Genomic DNA, 25,656 nt, shown 5'->3' on the forward strand with positions numbered 1-25,656 from the left:
GAAGAATTCTCCCAGAGTTCTCCAACTGTTGCCAAGTTTGAAACCCTAACCCTAACCCTAACCCTGCTCTTAAGAGTAACTAATAAAAGCATATTATATTCCTAAGAAATGTAGAAGAAGCATTTGAAAGCCCCTCTTAGATGAAAAAACTAATGTTCAGCTCAGACTAGATAGCAGGTAAGAAAATAGGTGAATGCAGTGGAAAATATTAGAATTTCATATTATTAGAATGGATTATAAGTAAATGCGGGGATGGTTAGGAGTAATACAGATAGTCCTCCATTTACAACCACAATTGAGCCCCAAATTTCTGTTGCTAAGCGAGATAATTGAGTTTTGATCCATTTTATGACCTTTTTTTTGCCACAGTTAAGAAAATCATTGCTGCTGTTAAGTTAGTATCACAGTTGTTAAGTGAATCTGGCTTCCGGATCGACATTGCTTGTCAGAAGGTTGCAAAAGGTGATCAGAGGTTATATCCCAACTTTTCACATTCCTGAATTTGGTATTGCTATTCAGTCACTCGTGTCTTATTTCTCATCTACACTACTGCATTGTACCTGGGACAACCGTTGCAAACTACTCAGAAACTGCAGTTAGTTCACCTAGATATCCTCCTGTAACATCACTAATGGCTTCTGGATGTTTGTGGAACCATCTATCTTTAGTTACCATGCTCCCCCCCCCCCGGTGACCCATGGAATAACCTCTTTGCCTCCCCATATTGTAAATTCCTGAATCTGCTGGCCTTTAAGAATGCTTTGAAGATTCAGTGACCCAAAATGATATATGCACCTATTGTAACTATAAGAGTTTTTGTTCTTTGTTTTGAATGGGAAGCATAAAATTATTATGAAATACACAAGTCCACAGTTTTTTAAATGGAAATTCCAGTAATCTCTTTGATTTTCGGTAACTTATGTTATTAATTGTTATGGTCTTTATTTCAATCCATTTTTAATTCTACATTCTAATTCAACATCTGCTCAACATCATGTCTTCAAAGTATTTGAGTTTCTGCTTGGAAGTCAGGTTTCTCAAGGAGCAAGCAGCTTTATCCTATGTACTGAAGCATATTGTTAGAACAAAATATTTTGGCCTTGTCTCTGCCTAACAGGCATATTTGGAAAAAGAATTTCATTTGTAATCTTTGTATTTGCAATTTATAATTTTCCAGTTCATTCATGTATTTACACTTAAAACATTTTTACTCAGCACACCATTTTTTTGTATTTTTATTTTTTTTATAAAAAAAGTAATAAAATACATGGTTATGATGTATTGAAATACTACATACATATTACATACATTTACAAACATAGCATTCTCCTATTTTTAATTGACATCTCTCAGTTCTCAAATTTGGTCTTTTTAGATATCATAGCAGCAGAAATGTTCAAGATCCTCATTTCCCATAGTTGTCAAAAAACCAGTTTTTTGGGTAACCCTGAGTGGAAAAAATACACATCTCATATTTTTGCATATCAGTTTAGCAAATTACTATGTCCTGATCCTTTTAAACAATTATTATATTTATGTATTGTTGGGAATATATAAAGTACAGGTTTTACTATCTATTCCCAATCAGAACTGTGGAGATGAGGAATTTCTTTTCTGAATCTTAAATAAAAAAGACTATATTCAATAAATGCAAATACTCTCTTGCTTTATATTGGTATCCTCATGAAGTTTAATACAGGTTGTTTCCAAGCAATAAATTTCTTTGCTGTAAATATTTTCTAGTTTTAGGACTGTGAAACATAACTCATCAAAACTGAATCTCATTCAAGCAGAGCATGGCGACATTTTTCTTATATAATCTCCTATATATAAAACTGTCTTTTAGAAGGTTTTTCTGCTAAAAAGCAATCTAGAAATGTTTAAATAAAAACATTTTAAATAATGGTAACGTCAACTGAACTCTTAAATCAGGAATGGCAAACCCACTTTCCTGCTCTCTTACTTTGGATAAAATGTAATATATATTTATTTTAAACATTAGAATGATGTAGTCAAATATGCTTTTGTGCATATGTGTGAAAAGTAAAGACTGTGATCAAGCTCTGTCCATATTTATAGAATATGGAACATAACTAAAAATAGATGGCTTTGAACCACATGGTTGCAGCTGCAATTACGACTTTCATAAACCCTCTTTGTGGGTGCCCCTTGATATGGTAGTTATTGTTTCTGACAGGTTTAAGTTCAGATATGGAAACCCTGTGCCTGACTTTAGACCTGGCACCCCTCTTGGCCCAACCCACAGGGCTGTTAGAAATAAAATTAAATAAGATCTCCATATAAAAACCCTAAATTTCTGGGAGAAAAAGCAGGATATAAATTACCATGTTTCCCTGAAAATAAGACAAAGTCCTATTTTCTTTTGACCCCCGAAATAAGGGCTTAGCCTTATTTTCGGGGAGGTCTTATTATTTTTGAAGTGCAGGAGGTGGCAAGTGTAGTCACCTCATGGCTGCTCTATGTTGCAATATTTTCGGGAAGGGCTTATTTTAGTGCACGCGCTCAAAAGCCCGATTGGGCTTATTATCTGGGGAGTTCTTATTTTTGGGGAAACGGTAAATTAATCAACACAAAATCTAAGAAACAACTGGTCATAATTTTACCTTGATCTTTTCCATCCATCCTTTTCCTTTTTAAATTAGGAACAGGATTTTGTTGCTCTTTCAAAGCTTCTGCAGGGCAGTTGGGTCTTGGCAATTGACTTCCAGGTGTTGGTGCTGGTCGATTGCTAAAATACTCATGTTTCAGTGCCTGAAAGGCAAAAGAACAGAATAAACTGCATCTTTCAAGCAACAGTTTTCTCTATACAACCTGTATTTAACATGTTTGATTGAATGAACTTTTGTTTGGTTAATTAAAAGTTTCCATGAGTTGGAAAGAAATATAATGGTAATAAGAGAGAATATCACGACAGTTCTATATATTCCATTTAGAATGAGAAGTGATACAGGACTTGAAAATGGTGTCACTGTAAAGGCAAAAATAAGGCAATAAGATCTCCAATGTTAGTATTAGCAAGTTAATAGCTTTGGTACACTTGAGAACATGTTGCCAACATGTGCTGCAGTCAGACTTGGAAAGTCTGGACTTGTTTGAGACTAGCTAGGAAAATAGATTTATCATACTTAGCCTCCAGTAACTTTGTGCCTTCCAGATACACTGGATATCAGGTCTTTAATCTCCAGTTAACTTGTTAATATTGTGTTGATACTTTCATTTTGATAAAATATAGGGCTGAACAAGTAGAACATATCAAAGCCTGATAATTATCAGGAATATAGAAATAGTCAGCTAAGTTAATTAATTATAAATAAGTTAGATTAAGTGCCAAAACATAGAATAACAGAATTGGAAGGGAACTTGGAGGTCTTCTAGTCCAACCCCTTGCTCGAGAAACCCCTGCCCCCACTTCTCTACATATATAGACAGATAGACAGACAGAGATAGATACAGACTTATTGGAGATATAGATACTGGATCAGGAGACCCTATATGCTATGAAATAAAAAAGAAGCTCCTTTGAGTGCTATTCGTTATACAACCAACAGCTTTTAAACAAGAAAGAATGAGGAAGTGAACAGATCTGCATATAATTGTATTCCTTACCCCCAAACAAAAACATCCAAAGAGGGCTGAAAAAGCTAAGTGGGTATAGGATGCTGAATGACTACAAGGATGGGGTATGGAGTACCGTATTTTTCAGAGTATGACACACCTTTTTTCCTCAAAAAAGAGGCTGAAAATCTGGGTGCGTCTTATAATATAGCATTTTTTTGCCTCCTAAACCCTCCCCTCACCAAAATGGCCATGCATACCCTTATGGAAGCTTTCAGAGAGTTCCTGGGGGCTGGGGAGGGCAGAAATGAGCAAATAATGGGCCGTTTTTTGACCCCTCCAGCCCCCAGTAGCACTCTATAAGCCTCCATAAGGCTATGCATGCAATTTTTTTGACAAAAAAGGGCTGTTAGGGGAGGTTTGCAGAGTGCAAAAAGGGTTTTTTTTTTCCTTTTGGAAAGCTCTAACTGATTGATGAGAATTACATTGATCAAGTGCTGTGCCAGCAGAAACAAAGTCTTAGGTGCTCCAGCGATTTCCTTCTCCAGCACATGGATAAATACATCTACCTACCTACCTACTCTCTCTCTCTCTCCTTACTACTTACTCTATTTCTCTCTCTCTATTTCTCTCTCTCTCTACCTACCAACCTACCTACTCTCCCTACCAATCTACTGTATTTCTCTTATCTCTTTTTATTTCTCTCTCTATCCCTCTCCCTACCTACCTACTGTATTTCTCTCTCCACCTCTATCTACTTACGCACCTACCTATCTACTCTCTGTCCCTACTTATCTACTGTATTGCTCTCTCTCTTCCTTTCTACCAACCTACCTAATCCCTCTCTCTCTTTCTACCTACTGTATTTCTCTCTCTATTTCTCTCTATCTCTCTACCTACCAACCTACCTATTCTCTCCCTCTCTACCTATCTACTGTATTTCTCTATCTCTTTCTATTTCTCTCTTTATCCCCCTACCTACCTACCTACATAGTTTCTCTCCCCCTACCTACTGTATTTCTCTCTCTATTTCTCTCTCTTTCCCTTTATCTACCTACCTACCTAACTACTCACTCTCTCTCCCTACCTACCTACTGTATTTCTCTCTCTTTCTCTCCCTCTTTATCCCTCTACCTACCTACTTTTATTTAATTTGCCTCTTCAAAACCTTGGTGCGTCTTATACTCCGGTGTGTCTTATACTCTGAAAAATATGGTGCCTTTAATAAAGTACAGGTACTCCTCTACTTACAACAACTTAGCCCAACATATCTGTTGCTAAGCAAGCTAGTTAAGTGGGTTTGCCTCATTTTATGACCTTTCTTGCCACAGTTGGCAAGTGAATAACAGCAATTGTTAAGTTAGTAACACAGCCGTTAAGTTAACCTGGTTTCCCCACTGATTTTGCTGATCAGGTTGCAAAAAAAAAGAAGGGTTTCAGGGACTAACAAAAGTAATGTCAATGTAAGTCCATTTTCTAAGGATGTTGTGATACAGCATTTATGCCAAAAAAGGCAGTTTGTTATACAGTGCCATAGCACTCCTTTTATCATTCTCACAGAAGCAGCAAGATCTTTATGCAACATTTTTTTTTGTATAAAATCGATGCAATACAAAACAATCATAAAAGAATAGTCTATATGCAATTAATAGACATATTTGTTGCAATTATACACCTCTTGTTTTCTGGAGGGACCTATAAGACTGAAATACATTTCTAAGTATCTATGCCAGGAAAAATGTTTAGTGTGACCTGAGAAAAAAATGAAGACCACAAGAACAGCTGCAGCACATAATTAGACCTTCCCAGTCTTAAAAAAAGAATAAAAATAAAGGCAGCTCTATCTGGAAACATTTGTTCATATGGAGTTCTCAAGGAAGGGTCTGAAACATTTTGCTAGTGTTGATTAAAAAACACACCAAACCAAGATTTTAAGAAACATGCTTTCAATTACAAATACAATATGGGAATAAATTCAGTGGTACTTGCATCTTCTTATTATAAATTCTGTTGCAAGCACTCTAGCTACTTGTGGGGCCTCAGAGAAAGGGAAGTTATTGGTTCAGTGCCTATTCTTCTTCTTTGCCATCTGAGACAAGGGAAAATGTCTTTGCTACTAAGTGCTGAGGGATCAGGCATGTTTCCCCTTTCCACTAGCAAGACACAAGCCTTGCTTCCTTCTTTCTCTCCTCCATTGCTTAAGCTGTTTTACCTGACTGATTGCTTGAGTTGGTGGCCCTAGATTTTGGCTGATGAAATCCTGCCTTGCAATTTGCTTTGGCTGAATCACAGTTCAGCCACCAGCCAGATTCAAATTCACCTACAAATTTCACTTACCATTTTAACTTTATCTTGAGAACTGGTTTTCAGAAAGCAAACTGAAAGGTTATTAACTCACTGATAACATCAGAAACAAGCTCTTTGCCAAGAAGATGGCGCAAAAAGGGCAATAGACATGGAAGATGTGGGATTATTATTATTTTTTTAAATAAAATAGGGCAGTTTTGCAAGCAATTTTTTTTAGCACACTAGCAATAATTTATAGGGTAAGTTAATTACCTGACTAGCTGTGAACCTAGTACAAGGATCAAAGTGAAATAAGCCTTGCAGTAATTCCAGCAAATCATCACCGGCGGCACTGAAGATGTGCTGAAACTGCATTCCAGGGAAACTTTTAAAAGTAACATAATCTGGAAGATTTGTCATACCCTGTTGGAAGAAAAGGAATCAAATATGAGAAAAGCTTAGTTACTATGGAATGATAGTCCCCCATACATAAATACAATTTAATTCTTCAGCCAATCAACTTACAGGCCATTGCTCTTCTGTTGGCGTACCAAGGGTTTCAAAAATCTTGGTGAGTTGATCCAGATCAGAATCTCCTGGCAAAAATGGAACCTATAGTAAGATGAACACACCGGGATTCAAAATGTTTAACAATTTGGCTTTACAAATCTCAGGGTTTCTGAGCAATAAATTCAAGACATGGTAATAAATTCTCTACATTGCGAGAGTCTGGTTTTTTTTTACAACAATTGGAGAAAAATGTAATTTCATACAGATGAAAGGGAGGAGGAGGATGGGGAGAAACCCTGGAATGACTGAAGTGATAGAAGAACAGAGAAAAGGCCTCCAAGCAATGTGTTCACTGACTCATCAAGAAGAACATAAGAAAGAGATTGGCAAAAGGAAAGATAGAGTGTCTCACTCCAATGTGGCTCAGACTCCACCTCTTATTAGTATCGGTTGAAGGAAAGCAACCTTAAACATGTGAAAATTCTTAGGTTTTATAGAGATACCAAAGATGATTGTAAAATATTTTTCCTCCCCCCCCCCCCCCAAAGTGTGACTGATCCTTACCTTCAAAGCGACTCTATTTTAATGGGCTGCTGGACCCTGGATTAATTTGCGGGGTTCATATGGCTTTTTGGTTCCCCCCCCCACTATGATGAGTATGACAACAGATTTTGTTTTAATAATGAAGGCGCTCTGCATGCACACACACACACACAAACACACACACATATATATGTGTGTGTGGTTTTTTTTTTAATTTGTGCTGATAAATAAATAAAGGGAGACTAGTATAGATCTATTTCAAGCTATTCAGCTCTCATCAGCTAGCCATACCCCTACTGGGATTCAAACCTGTGCTGTATTGCATCTTAGGCAAACGTCTTAGCCATTAAGCTACAGGTCTCCTCCTTATCAGCTGAAGCCAGGGAAGAAGGTATGTATATATTTAGTGTCACAACCCCTGGTAAGCCCCAATTATGGGAGGAAGCTAACTGCTTCCATCATCATGAGGCCGTTAAGAACTGGATGAGAGCTAACAAACTGGTACTCAACCCGGACAAGACCGAGTGGCTGTTGTGTTTCCCTCCCAATAATTTGGCCAGTGTTCCACCACTCAGGCTGGGGGGTCAAATTCTATACCCCTCAGATAGGGTTCGCAACTTGGGAGTCCTCCTGGGCCCACAGCTGACTTTTGACCATCATCTGTCGGCTGTGACCAGGGGGGCATTTGCCCAGGTTCGCCTGGTGCGCCAGTTGCGACCCTACCTGAATCGGGAGGCCCTCACAACAGTCACTCGAGCCCTTGTGATCTCTAGGCTGGAATACTGCAATGTGCTCTACATGGGGCTGCCCTTGAAGAGCATCCGGCGACTTCAGCTAGTCCAGAATGCGGCCGCGCGAGTGATAGTGGGCGCACCTCGGTTCGCCCACATAACACCTATCCTCCGCGAGCTGCGCTGGCTACCTGTTGATCTCCGGGTGCGCTTCAAGGTGCTACTCACCATCCATAAAGCCCTCCATGGTAGTGGGTCTGAGTACTTGAGAGACCGCCTTCTGCCGATTACCTCCCTTCGACCCATCAGATCGCACAGATTGGGCCTCCTCCGAGTTCCATCCGCCAGTCAGTGCCGACTGGCGACTACGCGGAGGAGAGCCTTCTCAGTAGCAGCTCCGACCCTTTGGAACGATCTCCCCGTAGAGATTCGCACCCTCACCACCGTCCAGACCTTCCGCGCAGCCCTTAAGATCTGGCTATCCCGTCAGGCCTGGGGATAAGATTTTCATCCGCCCCACCCGAATGTTGAATGAATGTTGTGTTTTATTGTTTTATTTTATTCACATATTATTTCATGTTTTGTCTTGCACTCCTTCCCCACGAATTGTAAGCCGCCCTGAGTCCCTTCAGGGAAAATCTCTAAAAATCTGTCAATCGGCTCGTCACAAGAGTCCATCACGACAGAAACCCAATATTTTTACTGTTGCCTTTGTTATATTTGTGTTTTTTTTAAATTTGTGCTGAGAAATAAATAAAGGGAGACTAGTATAGATCTATTTCAAGCTATTTAGCTCTCATCAGCTAGCCATACCCCTACCGGGATTCAAACCTGTGCTGTATTGCATCTTAGGCAAACGTCTTAGCCATTAAGCCACAACTGATGGAAGCAGTTAGCTTCCTCCCATAATTGGGGCTTACCAGCGGTTGTGACACTAAATATATACCTTCTTCCCTGGCTTCAGCTGACTCTTGTGACGAGCCGATTGACAGATGATGGAAGCAGTTAGCTTCCTCCCATAATTGGGGCTTACCAAGGGTTGTGACACTAAAAATATATATATATATATATATATATATATATATATATATATATATATATATATATGTGTGTGTGTGTGTGTGTGTGTGTGTGTGTGTGTGTGTGTGTGTGTGTATACACACACACACACATACACCTACATACACACACACACACTCTTATACTTATTATGGCAGAAGGAATAGCCTTCAGGAACAACCTCTATCAAGACAATGGTTAGATAAAAGAAACCTGAGTCTGGGGCAGAACTGTAACCTAAGAAAATCTCTCAGTCAAGACTCTCCCTAGTTTTCTCTTATTTGTTAATACTGACAGACTGAATGATGGTGCAAGAAGTGAAATTTAATCTGTCAATCACTTTCAGTCAAGCCCTATCCCATACTTACCCTTAGAAGCAATTCAGCCAAGATGCAGCCTACTGCCCACATATCCACACCCACTCCATACATTCTAGCTCCAAACAATAATTCAGGTGCTCGATACCACCTGTAAAACAGGTAACAATTGGATTACATTTTCTTTTTTCACTGAAAAGACTTACGTAAGATTTAAGGTACAAACTTGCCAATTATTTTTTCAAAGTACAAGTTTAAAACAATATGAAAATATGAAGAGGAAATGCAGATAAGAAATCAAATATAAACAATGAAATATGGGTGGATAGTCAACAAATCTCTAAAAAAATCTTGTATGAGTAATATATTGTAGTACACTTTACAAGCTTACCATGGTATGAAATATTTTATATCCTTTTCACAATCAATCTATGTGGAGAGAGAGAGAAACTACAAACTTGTTCACTTTGTGTTTGAGGATGAAAATATTTATTTAAGGATATACCTTTCCTATAGTTTAGTACCTTAAAATTAACTTGAAAAAATACTTTAAAAAGTTGAAGAAAAAGTAATGAATAATATAATTAATACCATTAATACCAAATCTTCAAAAGCAGAGTTTCTAAAGAACCGCATGGTTTTAATTCAGCTTAAATTCGCCATTAGGCTGAATGAGTCCTAACTGTAACAGATATTAACAATAGGGCCAATTCTGAAGTAACACATGCACTGAAAGTTCTTACAAGAATTAAAGTTATTGGTAAGTAATAGTTGTATGGAAAAGATGCATAATCAGTTCTCATTTTCACATAGCAGAGTGGGTATTTCCTTTTATCAACTTCCTACTTACCGTACTCATATTTTTTCCATTTCCTTACATGTCCTTTCCCCTCCCAAGATCCAAAAATGATCTTTCTCACACTCAAAACCACTCACCACCCTTGTATTCTTCATTAATTATCTCAATCCTTCAACACAATCACATTAATCATATTTTTAGATTTGTACTTTATTTGCCAAGTGCATATGAATACATGTATGTTTAATCACATATTCAAAACAGAGAGACTGTTTTCTAACTAATTCTCACCATCTGCTCTTCTAATTCATTTTTAGGTCACCTCATAGGCCAATAGATTTTCGATACTTTCCTATTGCGGTCCTTCCATTTGTTCTTTAGAATTTAACCAAATAATTTCTTCCCCACTTGTATTCATTTAAAATGTTGCATGATTTTATCCAAAATTCATTTTTTATCATTGTTCAGTGGAATATGTCATTGTAATAATGTAACAACAACAATCTATGGTTTCCTACTTTCATACACACAACATATTAGGTTACACCAATACATGTATTTTAGTCATTCATTCATAATTAAATCCATACTATTTTCCTACATGTAATTATTAACTGCATTCTCCAAGTTTAGCCAACCTTTGTTAAATCTGTCATCTTTCTCTTACTAGCACCGACACACAATGCACGTATTCTTTCAGTTATTAATGCATGCTTTGTATTATTTATTCTTCTTACATTTCAAGACACAATCCTCCATATGCCATGGGCATAATCAGATGGGCTTATAAATATTGATTACCACCATCACTGCCCAACCAGGCTTTGGTCCTTGAAGACTTTTACACAGCATTATTTGATTTGATTTGATTTATTGCATTTCTATGCCGCCTTATTCCCAGAGGGACTCAGGGCGGCTCACAAACCAAAGTAGGGGGGGGGGAATACAAACAGGAGGAAACAACAGACAAACAACTACAACAATTTAAAAACAATCAACAACCACACAATTCGAGCGGGGACGGGAACTCATCAGCCCCAGGCCTGTCAGAACAGCCAGGTTTTAAGGTCTTTGCGGAAAGCCTGAAGGGTCGTCAGGGTCCGAATCTCCACGGGGAGCTCGTTCCAGAGGGCCGGAGCAGCCACAGAGAAGGCCCTCCTCCGGGTGGTAGCCAATTGGCATTGGCCAGTAGATGGAATTCGGAGGAGGCCTAATCTGTGGGATCTAATAGGTCTGTTGGAGGTAATTGGCAGCAGGCAATCTCTCAAGTACCCAGGTCCAATACCATGAAGGGCTTTATAAGTGACGACTAGCACCTTGAAGCGTATCCGAAGACCAATAGGCAGCCAGTGCAGCTCGCGGAGGATAGGTGTGACGTGGGTGTACCAAGGTGCACCCACAATCGCTCGCGCGGCTGCATTCTGGACAAGCTGAAGTCTCTGAATGCTCTTCAAGGGCTGCCCCATGTAGAGATGGTGTAATCTAGTTATCAGCCACAGTTGTACCCATGCCACATAGTGTAGTTTCTAAGTGAGAAGTCATTTTTGTGATATATTTACCCAGTATGTCACAAGCACAATCAAATACAAGTTTTTTTCCTAGCATGCTCACATTATTTTCTGCAAGCCAGGATCTTTATTGCAGAGACTATCTTGCAAGACAAGATACTATTGTCCATTTCTTACCAAGTATAGTCATATGAAAAAGTAATTTACCTCCTATGTAAAGGTGAAATAACTGAACTGAACAATAACAACAAACCTATGAAAAATGGAGACTTTTAAACATTTTTTTAATTTTATAAAAAGATCTGTCTCTGTTTAAAACTAATCTAGCAGGAATCTAAACCTTCCAATTCAGTATCATTATATGGAGAGGAAGGAGAGGAAATAATGATTAAAACGTACATCAATCCCAGGATCTGAAAATATATTTCATGTTATACTACCATCATAAAGTAAGCTCTGTTTTTAATGTACTACTATGTAATTTACTGTGATTATATTCAGCTAATGTGGAATTTAGTGTTTTTACTTTAGTATTACACTAAATAAGTACCAGAAACATCTTCAGTATCTGTTCTTCTGAAATGTTTTACTTATGTAGGACCTTTTCCTTATCCCCAAAGGAAGAGAATCCCCCTCCCCAATAATTATGATACAGACTGTCATTCCCTAAATTATGACTAGACAAGCAAACTCAGTGATTATAAGAATAGCTTATTTGTATGCATCGAAGTTTTCTTCCTTACCTTGTGACTACCTGATGTGTATAAACTCTGTTTGGACTTCCAAAAGATTTTGCCAAACCAAAATCAGCTAGTTTTAAAACTCCGTTTTCATCCAGCAACAAATTATTTGGCTTAAGATCCTTGAAAAGAGAGATTGAGCAAAATGATAGGAGCATGTAATATTCAAATGAAAACACTTTCCATTTAGAAAAGACGTAACTTTTACACTTATAAAAAGGAATAAATGAAAATATCAAAACATGTACTGAGAAATAGGTTTGCAGGAAGCAGATGTTTACAGTTACGCACATGTATGATTGAACAACCAAAGAGAAAAAAATAATACCTACTTAAACTTTTATGCTTATTTCTGTTTCTGAGGATATGTGAAGTCCATAATGTATTAGAAATAAATAAAAAGTTAAGACAAATATTTTTACCCTAATGATCTGTTATGTCTTTTTATTTTGGCAACATAATATGTTTTTTCACCACTGAAGGCATTCTGAGCAAGTTACTAAAACATACCATGAATCCAAATGATATATTATTTGAAAGTATTGACTTTGTGAGAGGTATTATACTATCAGAAAGATCGCCATTGTCTATTACGGCAAAAATAGTAACATGGCTGCAAACTGTTTAGATAAATAAATGAAATTTTATTTAGATATTAACACTTCAGATGTAAGTAAGGCCAAGACAAGGAATTTACAAAGAGCTCCATCATTCTAGTGCCCCAATTCCTGTTGTCTGGAGGTCCGTTCATTTTGTCTCTATGCTTACTTACCCTATGAAGAATCCAGTGTTCGTGTAAATATTCTAATCCCTGAAGTGTCATCAGCATATATGCTTTGATGTGGGAAGGTGTCAAAACAAGACTAGTGTCCTTTATTATAACCTGTAAAGCAATACATTTTTATAAACTGCAATCACTTAATAACGAAGTTTACACACGTCTGTATTCAAATACAGAATAGACCAATTCAGATAGTACAAAGCTTCATGGGAATAGTAATGAGGAACAGCATATGTGGAGGTTTCCAGAATAATGAATACTTTTCACTGCAGACTTACAGAAGATGATATTAGTAATGCAGCTTTACCGAATGACAAGGGTACTTTCCGCTAAAGATTATCGTATATGTTTTTGTGAAATCTCTACAGTGCTCCCACAAGATACTAAGCTATAACCTGTAGTTTACAAACTCCAATGGTTGGAGTCACACTTTACATTAAACCATAATGTGACTTGCTTGGTTTTGGCTTAGTAAATAGTATATGAACTGAGCCACAAAATTCAGAATTATTAAATCATAGGACATCAGTTTGTCTTAACTTAAGTCTCTCTGATTTCTATGGCTCTCTGCCAAGCATGATTAAGCTGACCCACAGTTTCTATTTAACAAAAGGTTATCTGAGAGACACCTAATTAGAATGTTTTAGGTCTAATTTAAATGAATAACTCCTTAAGCAATTTACTTTGATTTTATAAATTTGATAAAAGCGTTATCATCTTCAGTCCTCTGTTTCATGAACGTTATTTTTTGGACTATATCAAATAGGTTGTTTTACAGTATGATTCAATTATTTTACTTGCCTTCAGAAAAATGCCTTGTACAATATTATGTTTCCTACATGACTTAAAGGATGAAAATCTCTATTCCTCTAATTGAAGAAAATAAAATTGGGGACAGAATGTCAGTTATTTCAGTTACACATTCTTAGATTTAAAAGCAATAAGATCCCTCAAAAGGGTTCAAGGATAAGTGGAAGGAAGTAATAAATGATACCTGAGAAGTCATATGAGAGATATTTTTAGTCATAAAACAATTCGTTAGGTTTATTTAATAAATCAAGTTACACATTCTACTTTTCTATTATTTTTCCCAGTTTTTCCTGCAACTTGTGATTTCTTTTCCATGAGCTTTGATTACGCATAGTGATTATGATTATTGACTATGTATAAACAGTGAAACTTTCCTCTACAGGAAAAGTTAAACTAGTAGAAAATGATTGGTTTAAGCAGACTTACCTCTAGATCAGTTTCCATAAAATCAAACACTAGACTGATGTTTGATTTGTGTCCAAATGCATCAAGAAGCTGGAAGAAAAAGACATTTAGATATTTATAATTCTTGTTTCATAAATGGAAATGAGTCCAGGTTTAAAGAAATTCTGAGAAAAATAACCTGGGGTGTCTTCTTCCTGCTTGGTCAATTCACAAGCAGTGTTAGCTAGCTAGGATGCATGCCAAGTTATTAGGTGATTGCTCTAGCTACTCTTACCTTTCTACAGTGTCCCAAAGTAGTACTGGATCCAGCTACCTGTTGTGTCCAGGAGTGCTAAGCTGGAAAAGTTTTAAAGTGAGGAAACTAACATATTTTCCTCACCGTCTGACAACTTTGTAAAGATATCAAGTATTATGATGGCTCTGCCATATAAAAGGAATATTAACAGTAGAATACTAATTATTAATGCTTGCTAATGTTTTCTATAACTTATCTTGTTACTATGTATTATATTCTGAAAGGCAGGATAAATTGAAATGAATAATACACAAACCAGAAACAGCATTTTTGACTTCTTGGTATGCTGGCTCAATTTAAATATAATGGACTATAGAAAGGAATATTACATTAGGTGCTAGCATTAGACTTCAATAAATATACTTCAGTAAATAAAACATAGTTAATGTTTCTGTTCCATCTTTGCAGCTGTCTGCTCTTATCTTTGGCATTTTGAAAACATTATAATTTCCTAAATCACACATAGCAAAAACAATAATATGATGAAAAGATCCACTAATTCTATTTCAAGCCAAAAAATTAGCAGAAAGAAACCAATGTAAGAAGCCTAGTTTATATATTACAGCAACGAAGATAAGCTGCTTTTCCTTAACCTGCTTAATTTGCAAATTTTAATAAATTGTATTACAGAGCCATAGTGTGAGATAATGTTAAGCAATAAAACCCTGGGCCATAGGAGTGATTTCTGTTGATCTAAAGATGAAATAACTAAGCACATTTACAAATTGCAAAAGGACCTGCTTATTTGAACAAATAACCAAGCCAAAAGATTAAAATCACATTCCTGCAGTCAGGTTTCATTGCGAAGCTATAAACTAAGTTCTAGATTGTACTCAGGCCTGTCCTTAATTTTTAGATTCTGGAGCAGAGAGAGAGAAGCAAGAGAGTCACATTACAGTAATCATTAAGCATCATTCCCGAATGATGAATGAATGTTGCTTCTATTTTTAATTACGTACTGTTTTTATATGTCATTGTGTGTACTCCCTTCCCTATACGTTGTAAGCCGCCCTGAGTCCCCTCAGGGAAAAGGGCGGCCTATAAATAAATTTATCTATCTATCTATCTATCTATCTATCTATCTATCTATCTATCTATCTATCTATCTATCTATCTATCTATCTAAGCAACAAGCAGTATTCTAAAGATTTTAGTGTTCCCTAAATAATACGCTTTATTCTTTGAACGATTATTCCAAACTGTTTTCCTTATAATTTTGATTATTACTGTTGCATAGTTACTAGTTTCTAGCCATACATTTATTCATAATGTAACATGGTGTATATAAGCTTGCAAAGCTCTTTTTGACTGAAATATATGTTTTTCAGTGTCTTGAGTTCCCTTGGAAAACTATTCAAATATAGCATAATAGTTAACAAAGGCTTTCTCAGCAAGTAACCAAACTCCAAAAATTCAGCTGGTAGGTTCATAATTAATAGCACTTAGCAATAACAATCGCACTTAGACTTAAATACCACCCATAGTGCTTTATAGCATGTAGGGTTTTTACAGTGAATCATCTGAATGGTCTTTAGAACTCAGGCTACACGTGTAAGTAAAAACTGCAGCAATTTGCAGAAAATATTTGCTTGTCAGCTATTCTTTGCTTGCAATGTGTTCCCAGGCATCAAGGGCATGGGATGATGAAACAAAGTATAACCTGCAACATTTTATTCACTCATTTGATAACACTTGATTCATTCAGCTGCAACAACATGCACATTCTCACGAACACCTATGATGTAAGGACTAACCAATTATTGTCCCTTGGAGACTTGTTAGCCAATAATGATATTACATGTAAAGTAGGTAGAGCTAAAGAAGCTGCAAACACTATAAGAATGATGTTTCATGATTAATAATTTTGCTGTTGATTCTGCTATCTATGGAATGCTTTGTTCAATAAACTTTGGTTGATTTAGCTATCCGTGGGTGGATTACATTCTTTCATCTTCAGCCTCGGGACCCTAAATGCTACAATAGCACTCTCGGCAGTTTACAATGTCAGCATATTAAGGACCCAAACAATCTGGGTCCTTAATATCTGAAACCAAGGGGTTCATTGCTATTAGAAGATTGCATTCTTTTATTGCAATATATATGGTTTCTTCCCCCATTAACATAATCAACATTTATTTGAAACTAAACCATGCCATTTGCATCTTTCATATCATCCTAACATACATGGAGTACTTGAGTGAACAGAAAAGTGCCATAGGTAAATAGGTTATACAAGAATATAATGAATTACCGTATATACTCGAGTATAGGCCGACCCGAATATAAGCCGAGGCACCTAATTTTACCACAAAAAAACTGGAAAAGTTATTGACTCGAGTATAAGCCTAGGGTGGGAAATGCAGCAGCTACCGGTAAATTTCAAAAATAAAAATAGATACCAATAATGTTTTTGAATATTTATTTCAAAGAAAAACAGTAAACTAGCGGTGTATTCAATGAAATACTTCACTCACCTCATGATGCTGATGTCCCGCTGTGATGATGATGTCCCGTGCAGCCGCGGGAGCGATGTCCCGCCTCCTATGACACACGGCACAGTGATTCCTATCATTGGATCACTGTACCAGAGGAGGTGGGACATCGCTATGTGGCTGCTTGCCATAACAAGGAGGAGGTGGGACATCGTTGCAGAGCGGCAGGAGGGGGAGGAAGGGGAATTGTAAGACAGCCCTGCATTACATTAGAACGTGAGGAGGGGGGATGGTGCGGTGCGCGCTGCGCGGCAAACTGACACAGAGGGAGGGGAAACTCACAGGGGCACTGGGCCATTCACGAGTGTCACCCAGCGGCATGGCCCCGCCCCTTTTTCTCCTCCATTTCGGGCAAATTTTTCACTAACTCGAGTATAAGCCGAGGCGGCTTTTTTCAGCCCAAAAAGTGGGCTGAAAAACTAGGCTTATACTCGAGTATATACAGTAGGCCTAATACACAAATAGCTTTTAAAAGTATCATAGTTTTTTTCCCTATCAACTTTAGAAGATTGATTTTTCTGAGAATTCTCATAGAAATAACAATTTCTAGCCAATTATATTGACAGCAAGGTAACAACATAAAGGTTTTTTTAAAATATAATACTTCATACTTACTCCAATAATATTTGGATGGCTAAGCTCTTGCAGCAGTTTTATTTCTCGAAGCGCTGTTCTATTTATACCTTATTTGAAAGAACATAAAATTAAAAGAATTTGAGGTGTTTCAGAGACTGAATTAATAAGGAAGGCTCAATGCTGGTACTTCTGTCTTGATGATTTGTGTACATATTTGTAATAGTGTAACACCCATATGATTCAACTCAAAAAATCCTGAATCTAATCGATCAGTCCTCTTAGAGGGACTAGACTCCGTTTCTGGATCTTTTGTCTCGATCTTAGATGAAAACTTCCCCAAGTAAGAGTTTCTACAGTAATTGCTTTGTGTTTCTAATTTAATTACTAGAATTTCCAATTACAAAGTAAGCAAGTTTCAGAGAGATTCCTACCATTTCCTATTTTCATATACAATGGTGAACAGAAACTAGTTTAATAGTATCTTAAAGCAGTTTCATGATGAACAGATTAAGCACAGCATGAACTTTCCTCATAAAATTTACACAAACATACCATTCGTAAATATTTCCATTTATGACTAAGATTCACTCAAATATTATAGAAAAAAGAGTAGAATTATATTTCACTTTCTTTGTATCCTGGGTGGTGAGGGAAAAACTGTTTCCAGAAAAGGCTATGTGCCTATGCATATTCTCATGTGATGCCACATTCCCTCAAAATTCAATGTTTCTACAATAGGTTGTGATGGAGACAAAGGGAGACTAGAAAGATAAGTTTATTTTCTAGGTGCCCATATGTATACTGATACACTTTAGAATTTTAAATTTCCTAAACATCATTAATCAGAGGACATTAATTACATGTGCCTATATTATCTATATCCACAATATCACTGCACTGGCTCTTTAATAATTACAAACTCAACAGCATGCAAACAGCATGAATTAGTCTGCTTCAGATATCAGCTACCCTCAATATGCAGTGAATCAGTGGTGTAATTCAATTTTTTTTACTACCGGTTCTGTGGACGTGGCTTGGTGGGCGTGGCAGGGGAAGGATACGGCAAAATCCTCATTTCCTCCCGACTCCTGGGGGAAGGATATTGCAAAATCTCCATTCCCATCCCACTCTGGGGCCAGCCAGAGGTGGTATTTGCCGGTTCTTTGAACTACTCAAAATTTCCGCTACGGTTCTCCAGAACCTGTCAGAACCTGCTGAATTTCACCCTTGCAGTGAATCTTTAATTTCAAAGGCCATGTTGTTCATTCCACCTGCTTGTGAATCAGGTGAGCAACTTAAATAATTTTGTTGATCATGTCATCTGAGGTCCACGTTTAGTAAGATCTTATTCTTTACAAATTCATTGTAGATGAGAATGTGAATGCAGTCTGTATTACTGAGACCTGGATGGGCAAAGGCAAAAAAGTCATGCAGTCAGAGATTACTTACTTCTAGGTTTGGGGTATCTTATCTGTTTGATGTGGTGTCAATGCTGGTGTTAAAATCTGCTCAGTTTTTGGTGATGGGTGACTTCAATTTCCATTGAAGTCTTAGGGGTGTTAGGAAAGAGTTTGGGAACTCACAGCCTCTGTGGCAACTGTGGGCTTGTCCCATGTAATTTGTCACAACATGTAAGCAGCTGGGCTTGTTTTGTCCTCGTAGATATTATGATCTGGATATGGAAGGAAATTAAATCTGCCCTTTGTTGTGATCAGATCCCTTCCTGGTCCAGATGATTATGGTAGCTACTAAAAAACCTGCAGAGCAAACAGACTTTTTGAATAGTCTGCTTTTGTTACCTTATGACTTCAACAGGTCTCTATTAGGCACCTGGGTTTTTTTCCTCAATACATATATCCCAGGAGAAACTGAAGGTGATTGTCCACTTTCATGTAGTGAGGCGATTAGAGGGTTGCAAATGCTTTTTTTTCTGTCAGTGTTGCTGCATTTTGGGATAGTCTCCCCTTAGAAATTAGATCAGCCCTATATTGTTGGCTTTCCAGAAGCAATTAAAATAAAAACACAGGGTCTCTTAGAATTTTGTGATAGGAGTTGACACCAACAATTTTAAATTTATGTTGGGATTGGTTTATTGTTTTCTTTTCTCTGTTTTATTGGGGATCTTGTGTGATATTGTTTTGATACATATTGTGAAGTGCAGAGTGTCCTTCTGATTGTGACAGAGCTAATGCGAGTATATAAATAAATCTGAACTGGGATTCCCTCCTAATCACCATCCCTTATTTCATCTTTCAGAAGCTACTTAACAAAAAAAACTTTTACTTATTAGGTATTTCAGATACTTACCATCTTTAGCTTCTGATCTGTGTCCAAGTTTTATCTAGAATGCAGAATATTCTTTTTTAACATATGCAGGTCAGAAACTGCAACAGTTCAGTAACAGCTTTAACAGAAAAATAGCTATGCATATAAATAAATATACATGTTTATTTATACATACGCATAAATCTATACATACTTACTACATATTTCATTTCAAATATTTCAAACAGTTTAGTGCTTACAAATGTTTTGTAGAATTACATAGTTGTGCCAAACCTAATTAGATGTCACAGTAAACCAGGAATCCTGTTTAGTAAGGCATGATGTAAAAAAGTTGTGGACCACATATATAGAGTTTAACTTAGCTCCACTCACAAATACCATCAACAGCCAAGAAAATCTATACATGGTTTACATTATCTATAGTGAAAGTTGTAATTCATATGTCAAATTTAAATTCAGGGATCCAATGCGTTTTAGCTAATAATGTTAATCTACTACCCCTATGACTCAAATTTTCATTTAAAAATAATTATGACAAACTGAAAAACTACTTTGAAGACTTAAATTTCCCTACTGCATAAGTATTAATAGGTCCCATTGGACCTAGTGATAAGACACTATATTCTAGTTATTATCAATGTACCAGTAAGGAGACTGCATTGCTGCAGCATCAATTTGAAGATAATATGTCTATCTATATTGGCTACTGTCTAGACCAGTGATGGCGAACCATTTCGGCACGAAGTGCCCAAACCAAAACGTGCCACAGAGGGGGCTGTGCATGCCACCTGTGGCATGCGTGCCATAGGTTCGCCATCACAGGTCTAGACTCTAGTTCAATAAACATTGTCTGAATTTTGATATCATAAAAGGGGCAGTGTTGAATGACTGTCCAGCAGAGCATATTAACTGGGAAATAGGAATGATTATACCAGTCTCAGATAACATGGTTGCTTTATTAATTTCATTCCACATGGGAATGGACAGGTTAAAAAATAAAAGATCAACGTCCTAACTTTAATGGAGCCTAGACTTCTTACAGTTGATTTTCTTGCTGAAAATGCAGATGCCAAAGTACCATGCCTAAAACCATGGAATATATTAAGAACTGCATGTCCCTTTTATGTACATACAGAATATTGGTCAGACTTATATCTATATCTATGTACTGCCTCCCTTGAACTAATGGTGTAGTCTAGAACACACTAAATACTTTTTTATCTGAAAATTACAGTAAAAACCAGTGGTAGTAGTAAAGTAATTTCAGGGAAGACTGCCTGCTGTTATCAATGATTTCTCCTAATTTTTTTGGTAAGCTCTCAAGGAATGCTACAGTTTTTGAGAAAAAAATTAAAAACCACAGATATAAAGTTTCATTCCACTTTATACACACTTACTGTAATATTACAATCATTAAGAAGTGAAAGAACTGGCTTAGTTAAAATACCATAGCAAGCTATGGTTAAGAAAACTTCATGTACAAGTAAGCCAACATTTTTAAATATGCTTTCTCAAACTCCATATTTTCATGCAGCTCTAAGCCATAATGTGTAGATTCATCCGTCCTCCCTCCATCCATTGAGGTATCATGGTCATCAGTTGCTCGGATATACACATATTGTTAAGACATGACTGATTATCAACTGATAACCATGAAGCCTAAATAGATATTGTTTATGATGCCAATATTACCAACATGATACCTACAGTATATGAAGTACATTTGAAAATCAGGATGTTTGTTGAAAAACAACTTAAGTACATAGTTAAAGGGTATTTCAGATCTAAAATATTTGTTGCATTTTAAATTATGGTTAGAACAAAGGATGACCAGAAGAGATATAAAATAGAGCCAAAATATGACTTACTTTTTTAATAGCAACAATTTGATTTGTGTTCTTGTCTCTTGCTTTATAAACAGTAGCAAACTAAAGAGAGAGAGAGAGATAAATTGTTTAACCCTGAATGTTAAACAATTCAATTTCCCAAAGATAAAGCAACATCATTATCCAGTTTTATTTACTTGGAACATAAAGAGGGGAAACTGTTCTTTCAGATCCTGAAAATATAATTTCAAATCCTCAGCATGGCCAACAGCAATACAACTAGTCTGTACATTAAGTATAAACTGTAGTTCAGTAATAGCTGAAGAAAAATAGCAATAGCACTTAGATTTATATAACAGTCTGCAGTGCTTTGCAGCAGTGCTCCTCAACGTTTGCGGCTTGGCGGCCCAGGGGAGAGAGGGGACCTGGACCGTGCGAGTGGTGGGCTGGTGCACATGCTTGCGCATACACAGCTTAACTTGCAAAAAGTTGATCTGTGTGCATATGTGCATGAATGCTGGCCCACCACTTACACAGCCGAGCTGTGAATAGGCCATGATCTGGTAGTGTGCCGGGGTCCAGGGGTTGGGGACCCCTACTTTACCCCACTCTCTGAGAGATTTACAATATCAGCATATTGCTCCCAACAGTCTGGGTCCTCATTTTCCTGACCTCAGCAGGATGGAAGCTTGAGTCAACTTTGAACTGGTCAGGATTGAATTCCTGGCACTGGGAGGAATTAGCCTGCAATACTGCATTCTAATCGCTGCATCACTACAGCTCCTGAAAAACAACTGGTTCTTTACTCCATGGCTAGGAAATATGTAGTAAGACTATGCAAAATATTCACTAAGCTGTACAAGCAGCACATCCATCCTAGAACATGAAAACAAGGTCTTGTCCAGAAAGCTTGACATGTCAGTTTGACATGGCGACACTTACTTGCAGTGGCAGAGAAGCAACTGTGCATAAATCTTTGACCTATGACTGAAAATGGGATCAGAATTTCTATTACTAAGCAAGGACATTAAGTGAATCATGCTCAATTTTATATTTTTTGCCATAGCTGTTAAACAATTCACTGCAGTTAAGTGAATGACATGGTCATTAAGTGAATCTGGCTTCCCCATTGATTGTGATTATAGGAAGCCTCCTACGAAGTTTGCAAATGGTGATCATGTAACTCCAAGGTGTTGCAACTGTTGTAAATATATGCAGGTTGCCAAATGCTGAAATTTTGATCACATGGCCATAGGAATGCTGTGACAGTCATAGATGCAAGGATCAGTTACAAGTCACGTTTTTCAGTGCTGTTGTAATTTTAAACAGTTGCTAAACAAATGGTTGTAAGTCAAGAACTATCTATAATTCCACACAAACTTCAAGGCAAAGGTATTTAAAACATTATAACTCACTGTGAAGTACATACAAGTGAGTTTAACATAACAAAGCATTCATCCAAAAGATTGTAACCCTCTAGTAAGAAGGGTTTCCTATATAGAAGCAATGCATTGTTATTTCTCCAATTAGCAAACATTCAAAGGCTTTGAAAGGGAGTTGAGCACCGCCCCCTAGAGTTGAGACTGACTAGCACATAAGTGCGAGGGGAACCTTTATCTTTACTTTAGGATAACATAAATTCTCAAGAAGTCAGAAGTGCCACAGCTCGCTTTCCTTGAAAAAAAGTGTCCTAGAATTTAAAAAAGTGCTGGGGGGAAAAAAGTGTCTGATGAGGGGAGAAAAGATGTGAATGCCCCGACACTGGAAGTCTTTAAGAAGATGTTGGATAGCCATTTTTGTCTGAAACAGTATAGGGTTTCCTGCCTAGGCAGGGGGTTGGACTAGAAGACCTCCAAGGTCCTTTCCAACTCTGCTATTGCATTATTGTAAGATGCTTCTTCTGTAGGATTTCTGTCATTAAAAAGAGTTTGCACAAACATTCTGGGAGGACCAGATGAGAAAGGCAAAACCATTTTTTGTGTATTCGTTTGCCTCCTTTATATTAAAAATAAAAATAACACTTCAGAAAAGCGAAGTGAGCCAGCAGTTATGTTGGAATGAGGCACACCATTCACTGAGTTGTAAGGTTTTCTGCCAAATGTAACGACTCCGAATTCAGACAGCCACGCTTTCACTTTTTAGCTAGTCTACTTCGCAAGGTTGTTGGAAACCGAGATAAGAAAGATCTTTCTAAATTCCCTTCTAGAAAAAAGACAAGAGGTACATTAGAATGACCCTCGAGAAACAAAGAATATCTCCGGGCTATTTCCCTCCAGATAAAAATAATTTGCATTAAAGTCACAAAACAGAATTACAGATAGAAGCCCATTAAAGGGTAGATGGGGCCGCTATTCCTTACCTGGCCCTCACCCAGGAAGTCCAGTTTTTCGTAGCGTTTGGCTCGCGCTCGCGCATCCATGGCGACGCGGGACCAGGAAAGGCTAGAAAAGCGATTTAAAACCCTCCGTGGCTGAAAAGGATCTTTAAAACTCCGAAAACCAAAACAGCAATTCCCCTCCGCCGCTTCCGGCTTCCGGCACAGCACTCTACGCTTGCGCATGCGCCGCACGTTGACCAAAGACGCTTCTGCCGGCCGGGTAACGGCGTCCAACGCGAAGAGCGTAGCAGCCATTGCTCGGACTCCGCTGTCAAGGAAACGGAGGCGCGCGAGAAAATTGGATAACGCGCTTAGCTCGACTGAAAAGCAGCAGTGGCAGCGTTCCCTTCCAAAACTTGGCATTGGAAGGAATGCGTACTTCCTATGAGTGAAAACATGATACAGATTTTTTCAGTTTTTAAATAACATTAACTGCCACGTTTTGTCCTTAGATGCTTTGTCCCCAGTTTGTAATACGTTTTAATCATCATGGCACATTGGACATTTTGAGGTAGGGTGGAAAGAGAAGTAGCACTTTATAAATTTCTTAAATGAAGTGTTTTGCTTATGCCAGTAAGGTGACCTGAAACAGGCAATAATTAGAGTTCAGTTAAGTGGCCAGCTATGTGGAATTGAGGAACTACCCCAGAGGATTAAATCTGCATTTGCTAATTTTATATGTATACAATTAGCATTAGAATATGTATATACGCTACTCTAGAAATCATAGTTAAAATGAATCACATCGGAGAAGACAACTGCGACCAATTATCTGATCCCTGTCATGTCTGCTATTCAGATACCGGTAGTATCTGTTGGTGAGATCCTAAATTCTATGCCCTCTTTTGAAGGTTATATCAATATTTTTTTTATTCAGAGAGGAAGGGTTGGCACTGATCTGAACTTCCAGCTAAAATTTAAACATTAAGCTGGAGTGTGTTAAAATCTTGCCAGATTAAAACCATTCTTCAATTAGTCAGAAATATTCATCTGAGTAGTTTGTAGACAGTAAATTGTTTTGGTGAAACATATTTGAAAGTTGATTTGCTTTCTCTTCCTTAAATTTCACTTCCAATTTGCTGCAATGTTTGACTCGCCAAGCCTTGAATATAGCATAATGGTCAGACATCCTCTTAGCTCTTTTCCAGTTGTGGGGCTGGTTATTGAATCCTAGCAATATAATACAGCTAACCCAGCTAACCCTCAATTTGTCATTCATTTAACAAAGGTTCAACGTTATGATGCACTGAAAAAAGTTACAACTGATCCTTGAAGTTACAACTGCTACATCAAACTCAATGGTCATGTGTTTATGATTTGAATCATTGGCAAACTGGCTTGCCTTTACATTTGCAGCATCCTGTCATCAGTATGCAATCCTTCCAGCCAGTGTCTGAGAAGCATTTAGTAGGGAAAGCTGTAACTTAATGATAGTGGTGATTTAGGGATGTGGTGGCTCAGTGGCTAAGATGCTGAGGTTGTCAATCAGAAAGGATGGCAGTTCGGTGATTCAAATCCCTAGTGCCGCGTAATAGAGTGAGCTCCCATTATTTGCCCCAGCTTCTGCTAACCTAGCAGTTTGAAAGCATGTAAAAATGGAAGTAGAAAAATAGAGACCACCTTTGGTGGGAAGGTAACAGTGTTCTGTGCCTTCGGAATTTAGTCATGCTGACTACATGACCATGGAGATGTCTTTGCAGCGTTGGCTTTTTGGCTTTGAAATGGAGATGAGCATTGCC

The 25,656-nt window shown here is 37.5% G+C and overlaps 1 protein-coding gene across 1 annotated transcript; it reads right to left on the minus strand.

Annotated features, from left to right (window-relative positions):
* Nucleotides 1-400: 400 nt before the first annotated feature.
* On the minus strand, nt 401-24,295 carry CDK7 (cyclin dependent kinase 7). The gene is made up of 12 exons (XM_032214504.1): nt 23,900-24,295; nt 21,583-21,642; nt 19,736-19,769; nt 17,468-17,535; nt 14,087-14,155; nt 12,842-12,952; nt 12,073-12,191; nt 9,074-9,173; nt 6,388-6,474; nt 6,136-6,285; nt 2,625-2,772; nt 401-1,447 (listed from the first exon to the last, which is right to left on the minus strand). Exons 1-12 carry the CDS (start codon nt 24,278-24,280, stop codon nt 1,422-1,424), a joined length of 1,353 nt encoding a protein of 450 aa, XP_032070395.1. The 5' UTR covers nt 24,281-24,295; the 3' UTR covers nt 401-1,421.
* Nucleotides 24,296-25,656: the final 1,361 nt, after the last annotated feature.

The sequence above is a fragment of the Thamnophis elegans genome, chromosome 3, assembly GCF_009769535.1.
Source record: "Thamnophis elegans isolate rThaEle1 chromosome 3, rThaEle1.pri, whole genome shotgun sequence".
NCBI lineage: Eukaryota > Metazoa > Chordata > Lepidosauria > Squamata > Colubridae > Thamnophis > Thamnophis elegans.